Raw genomic sequence first — 24661 nt, 5'->3', positions numbered from 1 at the left:
GACAAAACTTATCCTGATCATTTACTCTCATTGTCATCCAAGACTTTACTGTCTTTCTTAAGTCGAAATTCGGAATTTTGGGGGAAACATGCAGAGTTATCTCCATTTTGGTTGATTTTTATGGTGCTCAGTGGTTCCAACTTTTAACCCTGTGTTTTCATTCGGCTTTCAAAGGCTCACATTTATCCCAGATCAGGAATAAGTGTTCATTTATAACCTGGAAATGTGAGGTGGGTCAATTCGCCAATTAACTGACAGACAGACTCGGACACATGGCGTCCATTTTGCTGTTCTGACTGGAAAATTTATATCATTGCATAACAAATGATCACTAGTTAGTATCTCAACTTTGCATAGTGCAAAAGTGACAAAAGGACAGATGCTCTTACTGATAAAAAGATCTGCTGAAGATGCGTGACTCGACAATTTACTCAACAATTGTGCAACTTTTCAGTTTGTGCAAAGGATGAACAGTTTGGCAATGTTTAAGAAAAAGAAGTAGTCGGACATTTAAATATATTATTTTCTTCACTGAAGAACACAAGGCTGAACACAAACGGTGAGTTACAGTTTTATTGATTGACTTCTACAACAGAATATTGCAGGAAAATAACCAGAAACAGCAATAATCTGAGTTTTTTTGGGTTTGGTTTACAGAGATCTACTGAGAAGATGGCAGTAAGTTCACATTATAGAGTCTGTTTTTACTTCTGTCATGATGTCGGTGTGATTTGCTGATTATGAATGAGGCTGATGATCAGTGCTGTTTCTCTCTCTAGATGACGGTGTTCGTCGTGGCTCTGCTTTCTGTTTTCACGGCGTCTGTTGTCTCTGGGTTCAAGCCGTTCGACTGTTCTGAAATCTACAAATCAGGACAAACAGTCAGTGGGGTTTACTCCATCTATCCAGCCGGTGACACTCCTGTCTGGGTTTACTGTCAGATGATTTCAGATGGGAAAGATGAAGAGAATGGAGGATGGACGGTATGAAATATACATTTTAACAATTATAAATTATTTCAGACTTCTGAATTATAAATGCAACCCATTACAGGTGTTTCAGAGACGAATGGACGGCAGGATTAACTTCTATCAGCCATGGGAAGTGTACAAGAGAGGATTCGGGACCACCGAGGGCGAATACTGGCTGGGTGAGATCTTACATCCATCTGTGTGAATGTTAATGCGCAGTGTCTGGTTCAAGATGTTATTCATGTGTGTGTGTGAACAGGGCTGGAGAACCTCTACCAGCTGACACGCCACAAGAAGTTCATGCTGAGAGTGGATCTGGAGGACTTTGAAGGAAGGAAAGTTTTCGCTCAGTACTCGTCCTTCTCTGTGGGTTCTGAAGCTGAAGGGTATAAACTGCAGGTCTCTGGATTCACTGATGGAGGAGCAGGTACTGTACGACACTTTTAATAACATTCATGCTCTTGATTAAATGAACTGAATAATGATGCACTTTCAAATGTAAGATCACTGTAAGAATTCTCCAATTCTGTATGCTAGTAAGATGTTGATATCCTCAATGTTGTCTTCCTCACCGCAGGCGACTCTTTATCCGCCCATAATGATCGGAAGTTCAGCACTCTTGACAAAGACCAAGACCTCTATGAAAAGAACTGCGCCAGATATTTCCTTGGGGGATTTTGGTATACAGTAGGCTGTCACTATACAAACCCAAATGGGATGTATTTATGGGGAGAACACAACACACGTTACGCTATTGGAGTGGTTTGGTCAACCTGGAAGAATAGTTTCACTCTCAGCATGAAAACCTTCCTCATGAAGATCAAGCCTGTGTCTTAAAACCATTAGTTTTGCACAAACCCAACACACTGATTTCATTAGTGGACAAGAGTAAAAGTTTAAGATTTTACTTTCCTCAGTGTAACTAATGATGTTTCTGTTATCTGATTTACTCAAATCTTCAGAAACATTAAATAAAGTCATATACTGCATGCATTATTGTGTTGAATGTGTTTATTGAATCAGAAACACTACATGCATTTCAGAAAGTACACACATTTTACTCCTGCTCATCTCTGTGTCCTATTATTATTACAGGCCTGGTGCACTGACTGATTTTTTATTGATTATTTCTTGTCTTATTGTATAATAGGATCACAGTAAGACCACATGAAATCAATGATCAGACGGTCCAAGGTTTCTCAGGCTTTAACAGGCCAGGTGTTTCCCACACAAATATAAATATAAACATAAAGAAAAGTCATAATTCATGTGTTCATTCAAGTCTTTACTGTATACTTAAGACACATTTTCTCACAAGAAATAAGCAGAAAGGCTTTTTGCTCATTATGTAGATTATTGAGGTCAAGTGTTTATTTAAATTTTGCTCTAAAAATAATGAGCATGTCAACAATCTCCTGCTCACCTTTCTCCCGCAATCCAGGCTCAGAAACGTCACAGAATCTTTTTTTTTTTTATCTTTCTGACCCTTTTTCTCATAGTTGCAAACTGATATTTGGTACCTCAGATTTCTTTTCTCAAAATAATGTGATACATTTGGTTGTTAGGACAGAATTAAGGTGCACTTGTATTTGTGAGAAGTGGACAAAAATGACAGAATTACGAGAAGAATAAACCGTCAAGACATATAATTATTATTAAATGACATAAGCTTGCAATTTTCAGAAAGGTCACAGTCACCTGGATATATTTTATATTATAGTGGCAAATAAGGGTTTGTAGTGACGCTTTAGGACAAACAGAGTCATTATTAAAACATTTTTTTTAAGAAAGTAAGCAAAAGTCAGAGTCAAACAGACTACCATCAATTTCCTGAACACTTGCATCAGAGTTTGTTATTATGTAATTATTGCATAACACAGGAATAGGTACAAAATAAATGATTAACAGTCTCAATAAAGTATTCAGCGCTTGAAGGAGATCCACTTATCTGAACATCTGAACAAAATGGTGAGTTTAATTCTTGAGTTACAACACAGATAATTAATGCAATTGTTTTCACTTCTGTCATGATGTCGGTGTGATTTGCTGATTATGAATGAGGCTGATGATCAGTGCTGTTTCTCTCTCTAGATCACGGTGTTCGTCGTGGCTCTGCTTTCTGTTTTCACGATGTCTGTTGTCTCTGTTTGTGATGGATTCAAGCCGTTCGACTGTTCTGAAATATACAAATCAGGACAAACAGGCAGTGGGATTTACTCCATCTATCCAGCCGGCAACACTCCTGTCTGGGTTTACTGTCAGATGATTTCAGAAGGAAAAGTTCAAGACAATGGAGGATGGACGGTAAAACATAATTATAAAACATAATAAATGCTTTCAGCCTTCATTTTGATAAATGCAATCCATCACAGGTGTTTCAGAGACGATTGGATGGCAGGATTAACTTCTATCAGCCGTGGGAAGAGTACAAGAGAGGATTCGGGACCACCGAGGGGGAATACTGGCTGGGTGAGTCTCATTTTGGGTGGGGTCTGAACTTTAACTGGACACTTTTGTCAAAGTAAAAATGTATAAAACTCATTCCAGGATGCATTTTCTATTCATTAGCCTTAAACTGGAATGATAAACAACACATGTATAATTTACAGTTTAATAATACATTATTAATTGTGTAATAATGCAAGTTGTTTAAATGTAGGTATGTAATATGGCTTAAATGTACAGGTGCTGGTCATAATGAGAATATCTTCAAAAAGTTGATTTACTTTACTAATTCCAAACTTGTATAATGTACACATTTATTCCACACAGACTGTTCTATTTCAAGTGTTTATTTCTAGTACTTTTGATGACAGCTAATGAATCCAGAAAATTAGTATATTACCTAAAAACATTACAAAGAAAGGATTTTTAGAAATCTTGGCCAACTGAAAAGTATGAACATGAACAGTATGAGCATGCACAGCACTCAATAGTCAGTGTGGGCTCCTTTTGTCTGAATTGCTGCAGCAATGCGGCTTGTCATGGAGTGGATCAGTCTGTGTTCAGCACTGCTCAGGTTTTCTGAGAGCCCAGGTGGCTCTGATAGTGGCCTTCAGCTTCTCTGCATTGTTGGGTCTGGCATTCCGCATCTTCCTCTTCACGATAGCCCATAGATTTCCTGTGGGGTTAAGGTTAGGCGAGTTTACTGGCAAATTAAGAACAGAGATACCACGGTCCTTAAAGCAGGTACTGGTAGCTTTGGTACTGTGTGCAGGTGCCAAGTCCTGTTGGAAAATTAAATCCGCATCTCCATAAAGTTGGTCAGCAATGGGAAGCATGTAGTGCTCTAAAATGTCCTGGTATAGAGCTGTGTTGACCTTGGACCTCAGAAAACACAGTGGAGCAACACCAGCAGATGACATGGCAGCCCAAACCATCACTGACCGCAGAAACTTTACACTGGACATCAAGCAACGTGGATTGTGTGCCTCTCCTCTCTTCCTGACTCCAGCTGCAGTCCACTCTTTGTGAATTTCCTCCACATTTTTAAATGCGTTTTGTTTTACAGATCTCTCCAGGGCGCGGTCATGCCTATTGCTTGTACACTTTGTCCTACCACAATTAATGTGCTTGGACACAGATCTTCGTGAACCGCCGGCCTCTTTTGCAATGATCTTTTGTGTCTTGCCCTCCTTGTGTTCTTTTAGACAACTGTCAAATCAGCCATTTTACCCATGATTGTGTAGCCCACAGAACTAGAATGAGAGACCATTTAAAGGTCATTTGAGGTAATTGGCTGATTAGAGTGTGGCATAAGTTGTCTTGAAAACTGAACCTTTTCACAATTTTCTAATTTTTTGAGATACTGAATTTAGGGTTTTCATTAGTTGTCATCAAAATTAAAAGACATAAACACTTGACATATATCGTTCTGTGTGGAATGAATGTGTACATTATACCAGTGTCTCGAGCGTAATTAGGGAAGTAAATAAACTTTTTGAAGATATTCTAATTATAAGACCAGCACCTGTTTTTAAATAAATGAAGAGCTGTAGAAATCTTAATTTTTGTGAGTGAACTAACCATTGATGTTGTTATGAAGGGGAGTGACACAAACAACTGAGGTTTGGATCCAAATGCAGGTTTAATCGAAGTCAGGCAATCAATGGTCAACACAGGCCCAAACAGGTATATGGAGGCCGTCCAGAATCGTAGTCGAATAACAGGCAAGAGGTCAGAAGGCAGGCGGCAAACAAGGGTAAAAGGATAAACTAGGCTAACGTCAAAACACGGAGAAACAAGACAAGGAAAACGCGTTGTAATGTCATCTACAGATAAACGAGACTCGGCAAAGTGAATGGGTGTGTAGCTTAAATAGTGTGTGCAATCAGTCTCTGACAATCCTCAGGTGGTGCGAGTAATCAGTCTAGATGAGGAAGCATGTGTGAGTGTGACCAGAGTGCATGTATGAAAATGTAGTCCAGAAATGGCGGATTTGTAGTCCATTAGTATTATAAATGAGATCCAGCGATCTATTGAAATACGACCGCTGGTAATCGTGACAGATGTGTTTAAAGAAGGATTATGGGTAAAATACAGCAGTAAATAATGGCTGGAAACATTTGATTTCTCTCCTCATCACTACAAAAAAAATTTTACTTTTTTGTCTTGTTTTTAGTCCAAATGTTTAAAAATCCTTAATTAAAAAGCAATTCCTAATCAAACAAAAACTATCGTCTTGTTTTAAGAAATAATTTGCCAAAACTAAGTGAGTTTTTCAGTAACGAGTGACTAAAAATATCTATAATATATAATATGTTGCCTGTTCTGTTGTGTTATGTAGGCTTTTAGAAATAACTACGTTTTGAGTTCACCATGACAAACGTCCAATTGGGTTCAACATGTTCTTTGTGTGCGTGTGTGTGTGTGTGTGTGTGTGTGTGTGTGTGTGTGTGTGTGTTTGAACAGGGCTGGAGAACCTCTACCAGCTGACACGCCACAAGAACTACATGCTGAGAGTGGATCTGGAGGACTTTACTGGACGGAGAGGTTTCGCTCAGTACTCGTCCTTCTCTGTGGGTTCTGAAGCTGAAGGGTATAAACTGCAGATTTCTGGCTTCACTGATGGTGGAGCAGGTACAACACTTTCAATAATATTCATGAAAGTCATTCCTGTTGAATTAATGCACAAAGTAACATTGCTCTTCTCTGCAGGAGACTCGATGACCCACCACAATGGAATGAAGTTCAGCACCTATGACAAGGACCAAGACATCGATTCAAGGAATTGTGCCAGACTGCGGCTTGGAGCTTTTTGGTATCGAAACTGCTACTATGCAAATCCCAATGGTGTTTATATAGGTGGAGAAGACAGCACCATTTATGCAATTGGAGATGTTTGGTACAGCTGGAAGAACAACGCTAATTTTGGTATGAAACTCATCACCATGAAGATCAAACCTGTGTCTTAGATGTTTGAAGAGACAAGCAACAAAACAATGAAATTTAGCCGTAAGGGTTTACTTTGCTCTGTCAGCTGAGTCTGTGTGTACTTAAAATCTTTAAATTGTTTGTATTAGATCAATTATGCATCAACAATAAACTAAAATAAATCTGTGCAAAAAAGGCAGTTTGTGTCAATGTACACTTATTTGTTTCCACAGTAGACATCAAAAACAGTAAATGAGGAAATCGTATAAACACAATCCTCGACAGAAAATCAGAAACTCCACAATGTTACTCCCCTTTTATTGAAATGGTTTGTCCTCAGTTCAAGTAAATATCGTTGCAGCTCAGAGATCTCCAAGTGGGGCAGCGGTGGCCTAACGGTTAGAGAGGACTTGCAGGTTTGAGTTCTGGCATCAGCAGGGATGTTGTAGGAGTTGGGAGTAAACCACCAGCAGTCCCACCACCCTCAATACTGCAGCTGAGCTGATTTTCCTTGAGTAAGGCACCAATCCTCAAGTGTCTCCAAACTGTGGAGCCATTCCTAAAGCTTACGAACGCCTTTATCATTGCACCACTCCTAACACACCCTGATCCCAGTACATCTTCCCCAATCCCAGCAGCAGGTGAACCCAGCTCATTTTCATCCCTGTGTCTTCTTCTCTTGAAAGCTCACCCTAGTGAAGAGGAACTACAGTATGACCTCTCCTTTCAGAGAGCCTGATGGGGAGTTCAACCAATCCCATCACTCACTGTCCCTGGAGTTCCAGAACCTGCATGTTGTCAACTCCTCAATCAGCCACATCACTTTCCTTTATCATGCTTTACTTCAACATACCTCTCTCTGCACAACTTAAGGCCAACTTCATTTCAACTATTGCATCAAGTCCACATAGCAGGTCTGATGTAGCATTCACATAGTCGCTCACCTGGTGCTGTAGCCTGATGTGCACCACTCAAAAATCATAACTACAAATCGTGACGACACAAAGTACAAACTATTCTCAGTTGAATTCAAAGTTGAGCGTATAGGCGATGGCCACTGATGTGCTCCAGATGGAGACTTTTGTTTTGTGGTTATTTTCTGACTACAGCTGTTTCCCAGAACAATACATACTTGCAATGGTGTTGACTGTGCAAGTACACACTTGGGGCACAGCAGTGCATAAACATAAAATAGATTTTACATGTCTGCAATGTGGTTTCCTCAAATAATCTCCAAAATGTCTCCTTCTTCTTCTTCTCTCTCTTACTCTCTGTGTGTTAACAAAATTTTGGATACTTCCCCAAGACAAGATGTTTTCCACTCTCCATCAATTGACTCTAATAACCACTGTGTCACAGAAGGAGACGGAAGCAGAGACGCAAGTATGAAAACAGTTTATTGTAAAGGATGGCAGAATGTAAATTCTTTGGTGTGAGCTGAGCATCACACATCTACACACCATTGAGTATTGAGTTTTTTCTGTACATGACTTTGGACTTTAACCAGGGAATGTGAGATGGGTCTATTAACCAGCTAACAGACAGGGTCCATTCTGATGTTCTGGACAATTTGCTTACATACTTTTGCACAACATGCACATGATCACTAGTTAGTATCTCAACATTGCGCAGTGCAGAAGTGACTGAGATGACAGATGCTCTCACTGATAAAAACCTCTGCTGAAGATGAAGACTGAAATGAGTGACTTGGCAACTGCGCAACATTTCAGTTCATGCAAAGGATGAACAGTTTTGCAATGTAGGTTTAACAAAAAGGAGGAGTCTGATATCTAAATCTATTATTTTATACGTTGAAGAACACAAGGCTGAACACAAACGGTGAGTTACTGTTTTATTGATTGACTTCTTCAACAGAATAATGCAGGAAAATAACCAGAAACAGCAATAATCTGAGTGTTTTTGGGTTTGGTTTACAGAGATCTACTGAGAAGATGGCAGTAAGTTCACATTATAGAGTCTGTTTTTACTTCTGTCATGATGTCGGTGTGATTTGCTGATTATGAATGAGGCTGATGATCAGTGCTGTTTCTCTCTCTAGATGACGGTGTTCGTCGTGGCTCTGCTTTCTGTTTTCACGGCGTCTGTTGTCTCTGGATTTAAGCCGTTTGACTGTTCTGAAATCTACAAATCAGGACAAACAGGCAGTGGGATTTACTCCATCTATCCAGCCGGCGACACTCCTGTCTGGGTTTACTGTGAGATGGTCTCTAGAATGATGGATGGATTCAATGGAGGATGGACGGTACGTAAAACATAATTATTAAAAATATAATAAACAAAAAACCTTCATTTTGATAAATGTAATCCATCACAGGTGTTTCAGAGACGAATGGACGGCAGCATTAACTTCTATCAGCCTTGGGAAGAGTATAAGAAAGGATTCGGGACCACCGAGGGCGAATACTGGCTGGGTGAGTCTCATTTTATAATCTTTACTAAACACTTAAGCCGCAGTGAAAATGTAAAAAATGTCTCTGCATTACAAAACAAAATATCAAAATAAGTGACGTTACTTTAGAGACAGACAGCACAAACTATGTGGACATTTTAGCTTGTCCTTTGGTCTCTTGTGTCCTCGTGTTTCACTGTTTTCCCTGAACCCTGTTCCCAGCTTTGTTTCTCTGTTGTTTCAGTATTCTTTAGTCATAACTGTGTAATAAATATATGTTGTAATTGAATCCTGATGCTGCTTGACTCTTGAGTTTCCCTTCACGACAAATGTTCAAGGTTTGTTTTAACATGTTCTTCGTGTTTGTGTGTGAACAGGGCTGGAGAACCTCTACCAGCTGACACGCCAAAAGAAGTTCATGCTGAAAGTGGATCTGGAGGACTTTACTGGAAGGAGAGGTTTCGCTCAGTACTCGTCCTTCTCTGTGGGTTCTGAAGCTGAAGGATATAAACTGCAGGTCTCTGCTTTCACTGATGGAGGAGCAGGTACGACACTTTTACCTGTACCTGTACCTTTACCTGTAGTAAACATACACATGATGTTCTCTATGATATTCTCTCTGCAGGTGACTCTCTGGCCTACCACAATCAAATGAAGTTCAGCACCTTTGACAAGGACCAAGACAACAGTGTAAAGAACTGCGCCAAACTTAATCTCGGGGCCTTTTGGTACAGGGACTGTCACCATACAAACCCCAATGGTGTTTACTTGTGGGGAGAAGATGCCACCATTTTTGGCATTGGAAATGTTTGGTATGCCTGGACAAACAAATATGCCACTGGATTGAAATCCATCACCATGAAGATCAAACCTGTGTCTTAAATGTTTGAAGTCATTTCTTTCTTTTTGTTTTGGTTCATGTTAATTGAAACAAATCAACATCAACTTCAATAAACTCCTGCAATGAAAGACACTGTGTGGATGTGCATTTATTTATTTATCTCCACAGTTAATCCCTCCAGGATTTTATCTGATAGAATTTAGCGAAAAATCAAGCAAACAAGCAAAACTGAGCAGATCTCTTTATCAAAAGTTCAGAGCCAAAATGCTTTTCATGAAGCCACTGTGGCACACGGCCACCCAAAGAAAAGCCCTTGTTGAAGCACACCTCACGTGCTAAACAAGTTGAAAAGACATATTTAATAATAATTCCCTACATTTATATAGCACTTTCTAGGCACTCAAAGCAGGGCCGGAGTGGGACTCCTTTTCAGCCCCGGAGTTTCAAGCCAGACCGGCCCACCTCAGTACACGACTGACTATATTAAAATAAGGTCATTTCCATTTCAGTTTCTTATGACACTACCACGTCTTTTTCAAGAAAACAGCTGCTTTAGAACTTTAAATGTTCAACAGCCCTCACAGTATTATATGTCTTAACAATAAACATGATAAAAATAAAATGATAATAATTTAGGTGAGATTCAAACACACGTTGACGGCATCTTAGAGCAATGTGCTAACCACTAGGCCACAGGGGCGCCGTTCTGGATGTAGTAAAAAATTCAGATTTCTCATCAAGTTACATCAGCTGTATGAATATAGTGAATTATCTGATTTTCATTGAGCAGGTGTATTATTCATTAATATTAATTATTTGAATTCTTATATCCACTAAGGTGCCGCTGTTTGGGGTTGAATGATGATATTTACATCATTACCCTGTAGGCTGCATTTTGCTCACGGGGCTGCGAGAAAATAAATAAAAAGAGCAGATCTGCGGCAAAATAATTTATAAAAAGAGTGAGGCTATGGTCAAATACATAAATAAATAAAAAAGTGCGACTGCTGAGAGTGCAAGCATTTAGAGACACCGGCCCTCACGGCCAAAAAACGGACTGGCCCACCGGCAATTCTCCCGGTCCTCCCGATTAGCCAATCCGGGCCTGACTCAAAGCGCTTTACACACTGGGGGAATCTCCTCATCCACCACCAGTGTGCAGCATCCCCCTAGGATGACATGACAGCAGCCATTTTGCGCCAGACCACACAGCAGCTGATTGGTGGAGAGGAGACAAAGTGATGAAGCCAATTATGATATGGGGAGGGTTAGGAGGCCATGATGGACAGAGGCCAGTGGGCAGATTTGGCCAGGATGCAGGGGTTAATCTCCTACTCTTTTTCGAAGGACATCCTGGGATTTTTAACAACCAAAGAGAGTCAGGACCTCAGTTTAATGTCTCATCTGAAAGACGGCGCTCACTGAGCAGTATAGAGTCCCCTTCACTATACTGGAGCATTAGGACCCACACAGGCCGCAGGTTGGTCACCCCCTGCGGGCAGCAACCTAGCTTTCCCATGTGGTCTCCCATTCAGGTACTGACCGGGCGCAGCCCTGCTTAGCTTCAGTGGGCAACCATGTGAGAGCTGCAGAGAGTTATCTGCCGGAATTTAACTATAAACCTAACTTTGGAGCATCAACTTCGGGGCATGACCTACTGTATGGCATGTTTGTGAGTAAGCAGATAACATGGGATTAGTGTTTCCTCTACTTTATGCATTGAAATAACATCTAGACTGCCCCCAGAACAATGCTCTGGGTTTGGATGTGGAACATTTCACTGCTGAAATTCCCAGGTTTGACTTTGTAAGTTAGCGTATATTGCGCTCAGTGCTGTTAGATGATTGGGCATTGGCTGACTGTGCTACTGTGTATTTGATGTTTTAATGCATGATCTTATGCAATCATCATGCGCACACAATCAGCTGTAAACCCATGTTATCTGTATTTATTCGTTTATTTAAAAATCTCCATAATAATGTCACCAAAAAGACATTCTGCATCAAAATGAGTCTGTTTAAGCTGCAGACATCAGAAATAAATCCAGCAAAATGCACAGCACAAATCAGAAACAGTACCTGAGGAAACCTCACCAGTTCTAGGTGACAGACAGACACACAGGGTCCATTCTGATGTTCTGGAAGATTTGCCAACATACTCTTGCATGACATGTACATGATCACTAGTTAGTATCTCAACATTGCGCAGTGCAGAAGTGACTGAGATGACAGATGCTCTCACTGATAAAAACCTCTGCTGAAGATGAAGACTGAAGTGACTCGACAACTGCGCAACATTTCAGTTTATGTAAAGTTTTGCAATACAGGTTTAACAGAAAGGAGGAGTCTGATGTCTACATATATAATTTTTCTTCACTGAAGAACACAAGACTCAACACAAACGGTGAGTTACAGTTTTATTGATTGACTTCTACAACAGAATAATGCAGGAAAATAACCAGAAACAGCAATAATCTGAGTGTTTTTGGGTTTGGTTTACAGAGATCTACTGAGAAGATGGCAGTAAGTTCACATTATAGAGTCTGTTTTTACTTCTGTCATGATGTCGGTGTGATTTGCTGATTATGAATGAGGCTGATGATCAGTGCTGTTTCTCTCTCTAGATGACGGTGTTCGTCGTGGCTCTGCTTTCTGTTTTCACGGCGTCTGTTGTCTCTGGATTCAAGCCGTTCGACTGTTCTGAAATCTACAAATCAGGACAAACAGTCAGTGGGATTTACTCCATCTATCCAGCCGGCGACACTCCTGTCTGGGTTTACTGTCAGATGGTTTCAGATGGGAAAGTTGAAGAGAACGAAGGATGGACGGTATGAAATATAAATATTAACCATTATAAACTCTTTAAAGCTTCAGAACAATAAACATAATATATCACAGGTGTTTCAGAGGAGAATGGACGGCAGTATTCATTTCTTCCAGCTGTGGGAGAAGTACAGGATAGGATTCGGTACCACAGAGGGTGAATACTGGCTAGGTGAGTCTCATTTGCTAGGTCTTTGCAGCTCTTACATGGTCACCCAATAAAGATAAGCATGGTTGTGCCTGGTCAGTACCTGGATGGCAGACCACATGGGAAAACTAGGTTGCAGCTGGATTGTAAGGCCAGCAACAGGGGCACTCTCCTCATGGTCTGTCTATAATCTCTGGGAGTCTACTCTCTGTCGTTCACATGAGACATTAAACTGGGTTTCTAAATCTTGTGGTCATTAAAATCATAGCATGTACATCACAAAGTGTATTCACTGGTTACCAATTAAATACAGAATTGATTTTAAAGTTTTAATATTTGTTAACAAATAGGTCAATAATCTTGCTCCTCATTACCTTACTGACTTGCTCTGTCCGTATATCCCCTCTTGATCACTGAGATCTCTTGTTCTCAGTTTACTCACCGTGCCCAGAACACGCCTTACAAAATGAGGTGATCGAGCGTTCTATCAATTAAGGAACATTGCCAAATTGAAGCCTTTTCTGTCTTTTAAAGTGCTGGAAACCATCATTAGTGTTTTTATTATGTCCAGATTACTCTAACTCTTTGTAATCACGAGTTTTGCAGGCATCAGTTGCATGCCTGCTGCTGGTTCAAAATGCAGCCGCTAGGCTTTTAACTGGGACAAAAAAAATTTTCTAGTATCTGACCAGTTTTATCATCTCGTCAACGGCTTCCAGTCCAATTTAGGATTCAATATAAGTTATTGCTACTTGTTTTTAATAGTTTGAATGGTCTGGCACCTATTCACATCTCTGAGCTTCTTCACTGGCACACTTCATTGAGGCCAATCAGGTCAGAAAACAAGTTTCAGCTAGTTGTCCCCAAAACATGGTTAAAATCAAGAGGTGACAGGGCTTTTTCTGCTGCAGCCCCCCGACTGTGGAATGGTCTGCCTTTACAGATCCGGTCATGTTCCTCACTTGGTGCTTTTAAGTCTCATCTAAAAAAATCACCTTCTGTCTCTAACCTTTGATTGTAATTAATTAATTTTCATCTGTTTTATAATTTTCTTATTTTTATATATAGGTATAGATTTTCTATGCTGGTCTTTTTGTAAAGTACTTTGGTCAACATCTGTTGTTATTAAATGTGCTCTATAAATCAAGCAAACAAACAAACTGGTTCCCCTGAACTCTGTTCCAGTTTTTTGTTTGTGAGAAATCTCCAGTGTTTGGTTCAACGTTCTTTGTGTGTGTGTGTAATCAGGGCTGGAGAACCTCTATCAGCTGACACGCCACAAGAAGTTCATGCTGAGAGTGGATCTGGAGGACTTTACTGGAAGGAGAGGTTTCGCTCAGTACTCGTCCTTCTCTGTGGGTTCTGAAGTTGAAGGGTATAAACTGGAGCTTTCTGGGTTTACTGATGGAGGAGCAGGTACGACACTTTCATTCACACTCATTCCTTTTCACAAGTCATTGTCCTCAGTGACGTCCTTCTTCTCTGTAGGCGACTCTCTGTCCTACCACAATGGAATGAAGTTCAGTACTTATGACAGGGACCAAGACACCAATGAAGATAACTGTGCCAGAATGCGCCTTGGGGCATTTTGGTATAAAGGGTGTAACTATGCAAACCCCAATGGTGTTTATTTATGGGGAGAAGACAAGAGCAAAAATGGCATTGCAATTAATTGGTACACCTGGAAGAACGATAATGAAACTCCCATGAAATTCATCACCATGAAGATCAAACCTGTGTCCTAAAACATTTGAAGAAACAAACATTAAAACAATGAAATGAAGGCTCAATTGGTTAATTTCGTCTGTCCTCTGAGTCTATATTAAGCATCTTTTATTTTGTGTTGGGTTTCTTATGAAGTTTCAACTGAAACAATTAAACAATCTTCAATAAACTCCTGCAATGAAAGGCTTCACGTGTTGATGTACATTTATTTGTCTCCACAGTAGATAACTGAAACAGTAAATGAGAAATCAGTTTGATGGGGTCAGATTCCTGAAGGAAAGTGATGTTGTAATGTAGTGAGTAATGGCTGATTGAGGAGTTGACAAGGTGCTGTCTCTGGTGGGTAGATCTCCAGGCACAGTGAGTGATGTGATTGAGAAGAGAGCCTGGCTGATCCATGACTGTACTCACCTAATGTAATAATCATTATCCCTTTTCTCATTACTTGATTAATGTGATTATTTGAAACGGTTCCTATATTGTTATTACATGTGTTAAAACTAACATCTAAAAGTTATTTCCTTTCAAGAGTTCACACTCAGCTGATGACTGATTATAAAGCGTGTTTGGCATGCTGACCCGTGTTAGAGCCCTGAGCTCCTAAGGTCCTTGAGCTGGAGGTAGATGTGGAGAACTCCCCTGCTGTAGTAGCTCATGAACAGATAGTGATTGATCTCTCATAAGAGATAACAACTGACTAGCAGCATGTCTATGGTGCTGATATGGATTAATCAATTACAGTAAGTTGCATGTTTTTGGACGGTGGGAGGAAACCGGGGAACCCGGGGGAAACTGCACACAACATTTGGACATGATTATATCAGAGTACGCCTCCTTGTGGCCGTCGCACAGAATCTTCAGTGTTGTCGTGCACCATGGGAGAGAAGCTGTTCTGGCAGTGGATTTTGGAGGGAATGTAGAGACAACATAAAAAATCATATTTTAATTACTCATTTATGAATTGAAATGTTTTTATATATAGATCTTCTTATAAAATAAATAATAAAGAAACTCTTATCTCACACGCACGCACCTGCTTTGGCAACACTGAAATACATCCAACCCAGGCTCATTCTGGAAACGTAGCCCCGCGGATGTTTCTGGAGACAGCAAAATACGTCCCAGGAGGTACGTATTTGTGCAGTTATTGTTTTCGCGAATCCACGAGAAGCTGCTTTGCGGGCTTTTATGTGTCTTGAAAGCCTCTCACGAGTGCGTACCATTCACGCCCGTGCTTTTTTCGCGTGAAAAGCCGACAGAGGCTGCTGTCGAGTGACCGTCTATCCGACTGACTGAACAACTGGATGACTGAACGATTGACTGGGCGGCCGGACAATCGGCCAACCAAGCCACCCTTCTCCTCCTCCTTCCCTAAACCTAAGCGACGATTTCCAAAATCCGTCCAGAAAAAGAAAAGCCCTCATCCAATTTTGATCGCCTTTTTGGATTTCGCCGCATACTCGCCCCGTTACAAACTCGTTCGCTTTATTTCTTGGATTCTGTTTTTTGTTTTACCTGATTTCTGGAGCCACTCTTCCCCAGACTCGAATACGGTCGAACGCCGCGGCCGGCTCCTCCTCCATTAGTTCGTAACAACACTAGGTCACACTTGATTTTGATGGTCTGTTTGTTGAATTTAGGTTATAGAGCATCTACATGCCGACTAATTCTAAATTAGATTATAAGTAGACTGTTAGGTTGGGGTTAGTGTAAGTTGACATGTACTGTACCTGCAAAGATTCTTATAGTTACCCAACACTAATGTTCATTGCAAAACTCAAAAGGATAGGTAATTTCCTAACATTAGCCACAGAGATATTCTTTTAAATATTATTGCACAACACAAGAATGAGTATAAAAGAATGATCAACTGTCTCAATAAAGCATTGAGCACTTGAAGGAGATCCAGTGATCTGAACATCTCAGCCTCGATTGACTACAAAAATGGTGAGTTCAGTTCTTGAGTTCTGCACAGATAATCAATGTAGTTGATTAATGTTGGTGTAACGAGTGTGATTTGCTGATTATGAATGAGGCTGATGATCAGTGCTGTTTCTCTCTCTAGATGACGGTGTTCGTCGTGGCTCTGCTTTCTGTTTTCACGGCGTCTGTTGTCTCTGGATTCAAGCCGTTCGACTGTTCTGAAATCTACAAATCAGGACAAACAGTCAGTGGGATTTACTCCATCTATCCAGCCGGCAACATTCCTGCCTCCGTTTACTGTCAGATGATTTCAGATGGGAAAGATGAAGAGAACGGAGGATGGACGGTATGAAATATAAATAATAATAATTATAAAATAGTTTGGCCTTCAGAGTGATACATGCAACCCATCACAGGTGTTTCAGAGACGAATGGACGGCAGCGTTAGCTTCTATCGGCTGTGGGAAGAGTACAAGAGAGGATTCGGGAATGTGGAGGGCGAATACTGGCTGGGTGAGTCTCATTTTGGGTCGCGTCTGAACAAAAAAAACCTTGACTAGACACTTAATTTACCCTGAACTGGAACAATACACTGTAAAAAATGTCCGTGATTTCAATGGTAAAAAACTGTAAAAATGCTCCAGTACAAATCCGTAAACTGGTTAACGTTGTGTTTCCTCAATATATACGATGAATAACCGTAAATTGACTTTCCCAGAATTCCCTGCATGGCAAATCACTTTTTGTGCATTTGTTTGACATTAATATGGATCTTTTTAGTTGTTTCCCCATCAGTTATGTACATGAGAGATTTATGTTACATCTAATGTTGATAAATAATGTTTATTTTATGACTTTAATTAATTATGCGTGTTACCACACTGGTGTTTAGCAGCTGTGTGAATCACACTGAGCACCTTCTATAAGCTGATACTCTTTTCTGCTTGTGGAAAAAGTTAATTAAATAAAATATAATCACAGCAGGAGCTGATTAACATTTTGTAAATTAAAGCAGAAAAAGAGTGGAAGGTGTGGTGATCTATACCCAGAGTTTCTGCTCTAAAGCTTTGTCTAGACTATATAAAATGCACCTGCAGTGCAGGAATCACTCATAAATGTCTTTGTATTTTTGATTACTGTCAGCATTTTGGGTCAGGGAAGAACTCAAGTGGAGTAATAAGGATGGCTATTGTTTTTACAATAAATCAAAACTAAAAAACACTCTGAGAGGGAAACATTAGCTAAAATAATAAAACTGGACTAGACTGGTAAGACAGGGTTAAACAAGCCAATAAAAAAGTTCACTTGCCGTCACATTTGCAGCAGGAAACCCAGACTCATTCTGAAAGTGTAGTCCCGTGGACGTTTCTGGATATTGAGACATGGATCCCGGGAGGAACGAATTTCTGCAGTTTTTGTTTTCACAAATCCACGAGAGGCCACTGTGTTTGCTTTTTTATCTTAAATGTCTCTCACGTGTGCCGTTCACTCCTGTGCTGTTCTTACGTAAACCCACCAGAGGCCGCTGTTGAATGATAGACACAGTTATTACATGAAGATTGTGAATTATGAGGACATTGCTGATGTCCCTACTTCAGAAAAAGGTTATGAACCGTACAGAGTGAGCTTTCTCAGAAAGGGTGGAGCAATATAAAACACAATTTGTACAGATTTAAAACAATAGAAACATATGGAATGTCCACACAATTCACAATTTGTGTGTGTGTGTGTGTGTGTGTGTGTGTGTGTGTGTGTGTGAGTGTGTGTGTGTGAACAGGGCTGGAGAACCTCTACCAGCTGACACAACACAAGAAGTTCATGCTGAGAGTGGATCTGGAGGACTTTACTGGAAGGAGAGGTTTTGCTCAGTACTCGTCCTTCTCTGTGGGTTCTGAAGCTGAAGGATATAAACTGCAGGTTTCTGGATTCACTGATGGAGGAGCAGGTACAACACTTTCTTTCACACTCAAGAAAACTAATGTCTGTTGAGTTATTGTCCTCAATGATGTTCTTCCTCTCTGCAGGAGACTCACTGTTCTTCCACAATGGAATGAAGTTCACCACCTATGACAAGGACCAAGACAACACTGAAAAGAACTGCGCCAGAATGTATCTAGGAGGATTTTGGTATAATGCCTGTCACTATGCGAACCCCAATGGTGTGTACTTAGGGGGAGAAGACAAGACCGTGTTTGCCATTGGAAATGTTTGGTACACCTGGAAGAACAATTTAGATATTGGTATGAAATTCATCACCATGAAGATCAAACCTGTGTCTTAAATGCAAAGCAAGGCTTAGATTTTTACTTTGCTCTGTCTGCTTAGTTTGTTAACAGTCTTTTTTTGTATTGGGTCATTTATGACCTTTTTAACAAATCATTAACACGTTTGAATAAACTCCTGCAATGAAAGGCATCACGTGTTGATGTGCATTTATTTGTCTCCACAGTGGACATCAGAAACAGTGAATGAGGAAATCAGCTCATATTCAATTAACTTTCCCTATAAATGCAAACTTGTATATAAATAATGCATGAGTAATTCATTTTGCATTAACCAGCTGAGTTGCTGATGATGATGAAATTTTGTAATTTAAGAGCACTCTAGTTTACACTGTACAAAAGACCTACACGAGCAAGACACAATATATATATCAAGGACATAGCTAATGCTCTCTTTAGATATATATTTCCACACAGGCCCGGCCCTTACCAATTTGGCGCCCTAGGCAAGATTTCAGGTGGCGCCCCGTCACATCACGTTTATTCCACTGCTAGTGTATAGTTATAAGAGACTAAATAGCTTTTTGATCGACTACTACAAGCTGGGAAAACATCATATAAATATGCCAATGCAATTAACGTTATTACTGAATAGATCTAATATTCACACATTTGCTTGAGGCAGGAATGATGGAGGTAGTTACACTACTATTACTATTTTCCATAACATCTATGCCCTTCCATAATAGAAAATATTGACAATAGAATAAAAGGTTAAAAACAATGGCTTATACAGAAATTAAATAAAGCTATAAAATCTATTTAACTTTTAATTGTATTTGCATATTTATTAAAGTTACTATAGTTATTTAGTGAAGAGCAGCAGATGAATCTCTCAGTGTTTTGTTTGATAACAGAGATGTTATTGTAAGAATGCACAGATCTATATGAATGAAAGAATGACTGAAGCATTCGACTACTTTAGTAACTGTTTGTGCTTATTTAAGAGAAAATTAGTTGTGTTTAAAATAAAACACGCAGGACAGAGCAAAAAAAAAACAAAACAAAAAAAAACGAATAAACGAAAAAAAAGAAGCACTTTTCCGACGGTCCCTTACTGAGAGCTCCGGTCCGCGCGAGCTCTGCCGGCTAAATGCATATCTCCGGCTAAACGGAGCAGTGTTCGTAATGTCGAGCGAAAAAAAAAGAAACAGACAGCTGTGAAACATAACCAGCTTTGTCTTTTTTTAGGAAACACACTTTAGATCTTTTAGGGTAAGAGGTTTGAGTTATTGCCATCTATCTCTGAATGTGTCAGGAATATCAAAAACAAAACCAACTTGACCACGCTCATTTCTGGCGCCGCCCTGGATGTACAGCGCCTTTAGCATTTGCCTATACTGCCTATGCCACGGGCCGGCCCTGTTTCCACATATTTTATGCCTGTTCACTTTTTTCTTGACTGTGTAGATATTAAGGGAACATTTTACTGCAACAAATTCAAACATGAATACATGAACCACCTACAAAATTTAGTTGATGAAAGAAACAACATCTGCACACTTTATTCAACTTTGCATGGGTCATCTCCATGTTCAATAAACAAATCAATCTCCTTGTTCTTGTAAAGTCCAGCATGTTGTTGGTGCAATATAATCCAGCTCATCTTGTGGAAGACCGGCACGTTTCTGCAATTGGGTGTGAAAACAGTATTTCCATCAGTGGTGTCCCTCAGTTCCCTCTACCCTCTCTTTCTTCACTCCAGACCATCCCCGCCAATTCCCTTTCCATCAAGACCTCCATCACCAAACCATCTGTAGAAACTGCAGAATGTTACTCCCCTTCCAGTGACATGGTTGAGGCTACTGTAAGGGGTAAATTTAGTGTTGGTGTTAATAAAGCACAAGAGGTTGTCATATTCAACACATTAAATCAATCAATCACAAGCCCAGAAGGTTTCTGCAGCGCACTTTTCAGCCCGCTCAAGTATGCTCAAAACTCCCTTCATCAGGCAACTTCTAATCTCACTTGCTTATAATATGTACAAAGCCACATTAGGTGAGTACAGTCATGGATCAGCCAGGCTCTCTTCTCAATCACATCACTCACTGTGCCTGGAGATCTACCCACCAGAGACAGCACCTTGTCAACTCCTCAATCAGCCATTACTCACTACATTACAACATTACTTTCCTTCAACATACCTCACTCTGGACAACTTAAAGCCAGTTTATACATATGTGTCAAGTGCATTTAGTATTGTTTAAATAAACTTCATGATCAAATGTTTGACCGCTTTCAGGACACATTAGTGCATGCATCACTGACCCTTCCTGACCAGAGGACGAACTCTCACACTCCCTGATGGACTGATGTTCTGATAATCAGTTTACATTGGTTTGGTTCAGGTTAGTCCTGCAAGTTTTGTGGGTTCACCAACAGAAAGCTGGGTTACTTTAAAGTGACTTTGCTGTGAGCTAGGCATCATACATCTTCACACCACTGAATAATAATGTTTTACCTAGTGCAAGATTTTGTGCTTTAACCTAGGATGGGTCCGTTCACCAGCTAACAGACACGGTCTTTTCTGATGTTGTGGACAATTTGCCAACATACTCTTGCATGACATGTACATGACCACTAGTCAGTATCTCAACATTATGCAGTGCAGAAGTGACTGAGATGACAGATGCTCTCACTGATAAAAAGCTCTGCTGGAGATGAAGACAGAAGTGAGTGACTTGGCAACTGCGCAACATTTCAGTTCATGCAAAGGATAAACAGTTTTGCAAGACAGGTTTAAACAGAGAGCAGGAGTCTTACATTTGAATATATACAGTGGCGTAGCGCAAAATGCGGAGGCCCCCCTGCAGGGATCAATGACAGGGCCCCTTAGAGCCAGAGATATACACATATACACATATATCTGTGATCGGGAGTTTTCCTGGATGTTAGTATGTAATTTTTATCTTCTAATTATGAAAACTATAGTTTCACATCACTTTTCTACATTGATGGATCAGTGACCGCACGGCCATTCCTGACAAAAAGCTTGTGTTTGTGTGTACAGAAATGTACTATTCACCCTCCCTGTTAAATCTGATCTAATCATGTCCTGAAACACAGCTCCTCTCCTGCTTTCACTGCTCATACTGACGGAGGGAGCGATTCGTTTGTGAATGAATCCCCCGAACGACTCTTTCACTAACGTTAGCCGACAATAATACATGTTTCTGGCAGCGCAGCATCTCTTGGTCATATTTCTTTTGCATTGTTTGCTGATTTTATTCAACAAGACGAGCATAAACCAAGTGTTTAGAATGAGTGGGAGCTGCTTTGACTTATAGTGAATGCAGTAAGTGACTGTCATCATCAATAATGTTACCTGATTAGCACAAAAGTTCAGAACATACAAAAACAGAAAAAAACGTAATACTACCTATGAAATGTTCTGCCTTTGTGCTTTGTTTTCTTTGTTTGCTCGTTACTACATCCGTAGACAGCGCTAAAGTCCCGCATCTTCACGTAATAACACTGTCCTGACTAGTGCGGTTGAATGACATTTGTGCTGGGAGCACTGTACCAATGTGGCGGCGCTATAGACGCATGCTCAGGGTCCCTATACGATATCTAGTGTATATATCTATGTCACTTATGTACTTATGTAAATGTTCTTTCTGGGAGTTAATGCTTAAAAGTTCGAAATTCTATTCAGGTTTCCTATGCTCAAATATGTCATTTTCCAAAAGCATGTAGCATTATAGTACATTTACGTTTTACTTATTCTTTCTATGTGTTATATTTTTGCTGTATATACATTTCTAACTTTGTCATTGCCAGCCAAGCTGCATATGAGATGATGGAGACTGACCCAGACTGAGCAGCATCTCTACATCTGGGCCACACAGAAACTTACACAGACAGACACTGTAAACTCTGCAAGACAGACTAAGAGAAGGGAACGAAAACCAACACTGCTGTCAGCTGAAGATGTGGATGAAGGAGACACAACACTAAGGAGGTAGCTGAGACAAACTGAATATAAATTGTGTACGGACACGTGTAGAAGTAAACCCCCTGTTGGAGAAGAACTGACAGCTGCTGTGTGAACTTGAAGGATACAGGATGTCTGATGGATTTTGTAGCAAGAATGATGCTGAAGTACCAAACAGTAAAAAAACACACAAAATCTGAATAACAAGCACTGAGCCATCAACATGATACTCCCTTGTGAAGGTGAAGATGTTGCATTACCCTGCTGAAAAATCCAGCTTAAACCTGCCTAGGCTGGTTGGCTGGTTTTAGCTGGTTGACCAGGCTGGTTTTAGAGGGGTTTTGGCCATTTCCAGGCTGGTTTCCAGCTATTTCCAGCCTGGTCTTAGCTGGTCAGGCTGGAAAATGACCAGCCAAATCCAGCTAAAACCAGCTTGACCAGCATGGTTTAAGCTGGATATAGCTGGTTTTGGCTGGACTGCCAGCTTGGCTAGGCTGGTCAAGCTGGTTTTAGCTGGTCATCTCCCAGCCTGACCAGCTAAGACCAGGCTGGAAATGGCTGGAAACCAGCCTGGAAATAGCCAAAACCCCTCTAAAACCAGCCTGGTTGACCAGCTAAAACCAGCCAACTAGCCTAGGCTGGTTTAGGCTGGATTTTTCAGCAGGGTACAGCATAGGATTGTAACTGTCAAACAAACCAGCGTTCAACTGTAGTGTAGAAGAGCTGTAGTTGCCAATCAGAGTTAAAAGCCCAGGTGTATAAATGCATTCTGTGCTTAATTGAAATATTCTTTACAAATTCCTTTACATTTTTGTAACTTTGTTTTCTTTCGCTGTGTGTATGAGTGTGTTTTGCTGATGTTTCATCCTGTCTCATGTAAACAGTATGATGCATTCCTCCAGAAATGACTTTTCCCTCAGTGCCTGAATAAAAATATCATTTGTATAAATGTAAATAAATGGAGGATGACTTAAAATGTGTTGTTAACTCATTTATTGTTTATCTTCTTCACAATAACAAAACTGGTACATCAAAACCAAACACAAGGTCAGCAGTTATTACTTGAACTGAATAATCCTTTAAAGAACCGAGACAAGTGTTTTTGCTCAAAGTTAAACATTAAGTCAATCAGTAGTTTGAGCTAAATAGTTCACCAACAAATTTAAAGTGACTTACTATTTACCTGCCATCAAGTGATTCTAAACCTTTATGAGTTTATTTTTTACTCTTTACATTAATAAAGATATCATGAAGAAAGCTGAAAATCTGTTTTAGGAATTGTAGGAAAACCAACAAATACAATGGAAGTCAATAGTTACAGGTTTTCAGCTTTTATCATATCTGTACTTGTGTTCCACATATCTTTGTATTTGTGTGTATTATTTTATTTGATGTTTTTTTGTTGTTGTTGTTCTCTATGCATTCAATAAATTGATAATAGTATTTACACTTTTTGTTCTGTTGCTTTCAGGACATTTATTGTTCGTATTTGTAAAATACTTTGGATTCAAACATCTGTCCAATAGTTTGTTAATGTAAGTATTAGATGTAACTAATTAAATACTTTATTATAATAAAACTTAGAAATACTGTGGTTTAATGGTTTAAACTAAACGTTTGTTAAGACATTGATGATGATATACAGTATGACATGTCGTTATCAGCAATGAGGGGATGGCAGCAGCGCACTCCATTGGTTTGCAGTTATTTCAGACGGATCTATATCCTGAATGTAAGTCCCTGCATGTTTGTTTAGTTTATTGCGGTACCGCGTACTCTTGATATTCTTTTACTTCTCCAGCTTGACCTTTTTATGGCATGTATCTCTCTTGTGTTATGTGCTTCTCTTAAGTTGTCTCGTGAAGCGATACCACAAAAATGGCGCTGGTGTGATGCACACACAACAAACGCACGTGACTGACAAAGACCGATTGAGGAGCGGGGAAAGGAGGCGGGTGGAGCAACAACGCGGGGAAGCCTTCACAAACTGAGGAGCGATCACAAACCGAAAGCGGCGAGAGCGTCAAAGTAGCCAGAAGTCAATAATTTTTTAACGAGAACCGGCGGCGAGAAACAGCGGCGCGTCTTCATTGGCTATGACGCAGTTCGGCGGCAAGCAATCAGAATGAAGTAGTCCACCGCTTGTGAGGGGTTTAGAGAACACAGACCTGTGAACTTTGGTTCCGACCACAGTTGTTCCCAAGAGTTTGATTATTGTGATTCCTGGATTTT

General features: G+C 40.1%; 5 protein-coding genes across 8 annotated transcripts in view; all 5 read left to right on the top strand.

Moving 5' to 3' along the window:
* mfap4.11 (microfibril associated protein 4, tandem duplicate 11) overlaps window positions 1–1964 on the top strand; it is a 2246-nt gene extending 282 nt beyond the window's left edge. Inside the window, exons 1-6 of the mRNA XM_003197794.7 lie at window positions 1–559; window positions 658–678; window positions 780–983; window positions 1054–1150; window positions 1231–1398; window positions 1549–1964. The exon at window positions 1–559 is cut by the window's left edge and continues 282 nt beyond it. Coding sequence (XP_003197842.1) covers window positions 673–678; window positions 780–983; window positions 1054–1150; window positions 1231–1398; window positions 1549–1808 — 735 coding nt within the window. The 5' untranslated portion in view covers window positions 1–559; window positions 658–672 and the 3' untranslated portion in view covers window positions 1809–1964. The remainder of the gene's footprint in view (window positions 560–657; window positions 679–779; window positions 984–1053; window positions 1151–1230; window positions 1399–1548) is intronic.
* A 919-nt stretch (window positions 1965–2883) lies between these two features.
* On the top strand, window positions 2884–6543 carry mfap4.10 (microfibril associated protein 4, tandem duplicate 10). The gene is made up of 5 exons (NM_001328064.1): window positions 2884–2939; window positions 3063–3275; window positions 3344–3440; window positions 5883–6050; window positions 6129–6543. Exons 1-5 carry the CDS (start codon window positions 2937–2939, stop codon window positions 6383–6385), a joined length of 738 nt encoding a protein of 245 aa, NP_001314993.1. The 5' UTR covers window positions 2884–2936; the 3' UTR covers window positions 6386–6543.
* Window positions 6543–10565, top strand: mfap4.7 (microfibril associated protein 4, tandem duplicate 7). 2 transcript variants are annotated; one of them, XM_009296151.5, is made up of 6 exons: window positions 6543–8183; window positions 8282–8302; window positions 8404–8607; window positions 8680–8776; window positions 9132–9299; window positions 9380–10565. In XM_009296151.5, exons 2-6 carry the CDS (start codon window positions 8297–8299, stop codon window positions 9634–9636), a joined length of 732 nt encoding a protein of 243 aa, XP_009294426.1. In that variant the 5' UTR covers window positions 6543–8183; window positions 8282–8296; the 3' UTR covers window positions 9637–10565. The 2 variants fall into 2 exon arrangements, with proteins under 2 accessions (XP_009294426.1, XP_068076991.1); XM_068220890.2 differs by having other exon boundaries at window positions 8167–8302.
* Window positions 10566–11952: 1387 nt separating this feature from the next.
* mfap4.8 (microfibril associated protein 4, tandem duplicate 8) lies at window positions 11953–14476 on the top strand. 3 transcript variants are annotated; one of them, XM_003197792.5, is made up of 6 exons: window positions 11953–11998; window positions 12097–12117; window positions 12219–12422; window positions 12493–12589; window positions 13814–13981; window positions 14054–14476. In XM_003197792.5, exons 2-6 carry the CDS (start codon window positions 12112–12114, stop codon window positions 14308–14310), a joined length of 732 nt encoding a protein of 243 aa, XP_003197840.1. In that variant the 5' UTR covers window positions 11953–11998; window positions 12097–12111; the 3' UTR covers window positions 14311–14476. The 3 variants fall into 3 exon arrangements, with proteins under 3 accessions (XP_003197840.1, XP_068076990.1, XP_068076989.1); XM_068220889.1 differs by lacking the exon at window positions 12097–12117; XM_068220888.1 differs by having other exon boundaries at window positions 11982–12117.
* Window positions 14477–16172: 1696 nt separating this feature from the next.
* Window positions 16173–18628, top strand: LOC555374 (microfibril-associated glycoprotein 4-like). The gene is made up of 5 exons (XM_009296176.4): window positions 16173–16237; window positions 16356–16559; window positions 16630–16726; window positions 17991–18158; window positions 18238–18628. Exons 1-5 carry the CDS (start codon window positions 16235–16237, stop codon window positions 18492–18494), a joined length of 729 nt encoding a protein of 242 aa, XP_009294451.1. The 5' UTR covers window positions 16173–16234; the 3' UTR covers window positions 18495–18628.
* The last annotated feature ends 6033 nt before the right edge of the window (window positions 18629–24661 follow it).

Source organism: Danio rerio, chromosome 1 (assembly GCF_049306965.1).
Source record: "Danio rerio strain Tuebingen ecotype United States chromosome 1, GRCz12tu, whole genome shotgun sequence".
In the NCBI taxonomy this organism is placed as follows: domain Eukaryota; kingdom Metazoa; phylum Chordata; class Actinopteri; order Cypriniformes; family Danionidae; genus Danio; species Danio rerio.
The sequence above is the reverse complement of the archived record's forward strand: the minus strand, read 5'-3'. Positions and strand labels throughout refer to the sequence as shown.

Coding starts and splice junctions, on each gene's coding strand:
- mfap4.10 (NM_001328064.1), top strand. Junction 3,441..5,882: donor CGAGGGGGAATACTGGCTGG/GTGAGTCTCATT, acceptor GTGTTTGAACAG/GGCTGGAGAACCTCTACCAG. Junction 6,051..6,128: donor CTTCACTGATGGTGGAGCAG/GTACAACACTTT, acceptor TCTTCTCTGCAG/GAGACTCGATGACCCACCAC.
- mfap4.7 (XM_009296151.5), top strand. Junction 8,777..9,131: donor CGAGGGCGAATACTGGCTGG/GTGAGTCTCATT, acceptor GTGTGTGAACAG/GGCTGGAGAACCTCTACCAG. Junction 9,300..9,379: donor TTTCACTGATGGAGGAGCAG/GTACGACACTTT, acceptor TTCTCTCTGCAG/GTGACTCTCTGGCCTACCAC.
- mfap4.8 (XM_003197792.5), top strand. Junction 12,423..12,492: donor AAGAGAACGAAGGATGGACG/GTATGAAATATA, acceptor AATATATCACAG/GTGTTTCAGAGGAGAATGGA. Junction 12,590..13,813: donor AGAGGGTGAATACTGGCTAG/GTGAGTCTCATT, acceptor GTGTGTAATCAG/GGCTGGAGAACCTCTATCAG.
- LOC555374 (XM_009296176.4), top strand. Junction 16,560..16,629: donor AAGAGAACGGAGGATGGACG/GTATGAAATATA, acceptor AACCCATCACAG/GTGTTTCAGAGACGAATGGA. Junction 16,727..17,990: donor GGAGGGCGAATACTGGCTGG/GTGAGTCTCATT, acceptor GTGTGTGAACAG/GGCTGGAGAACCTCTACCAG.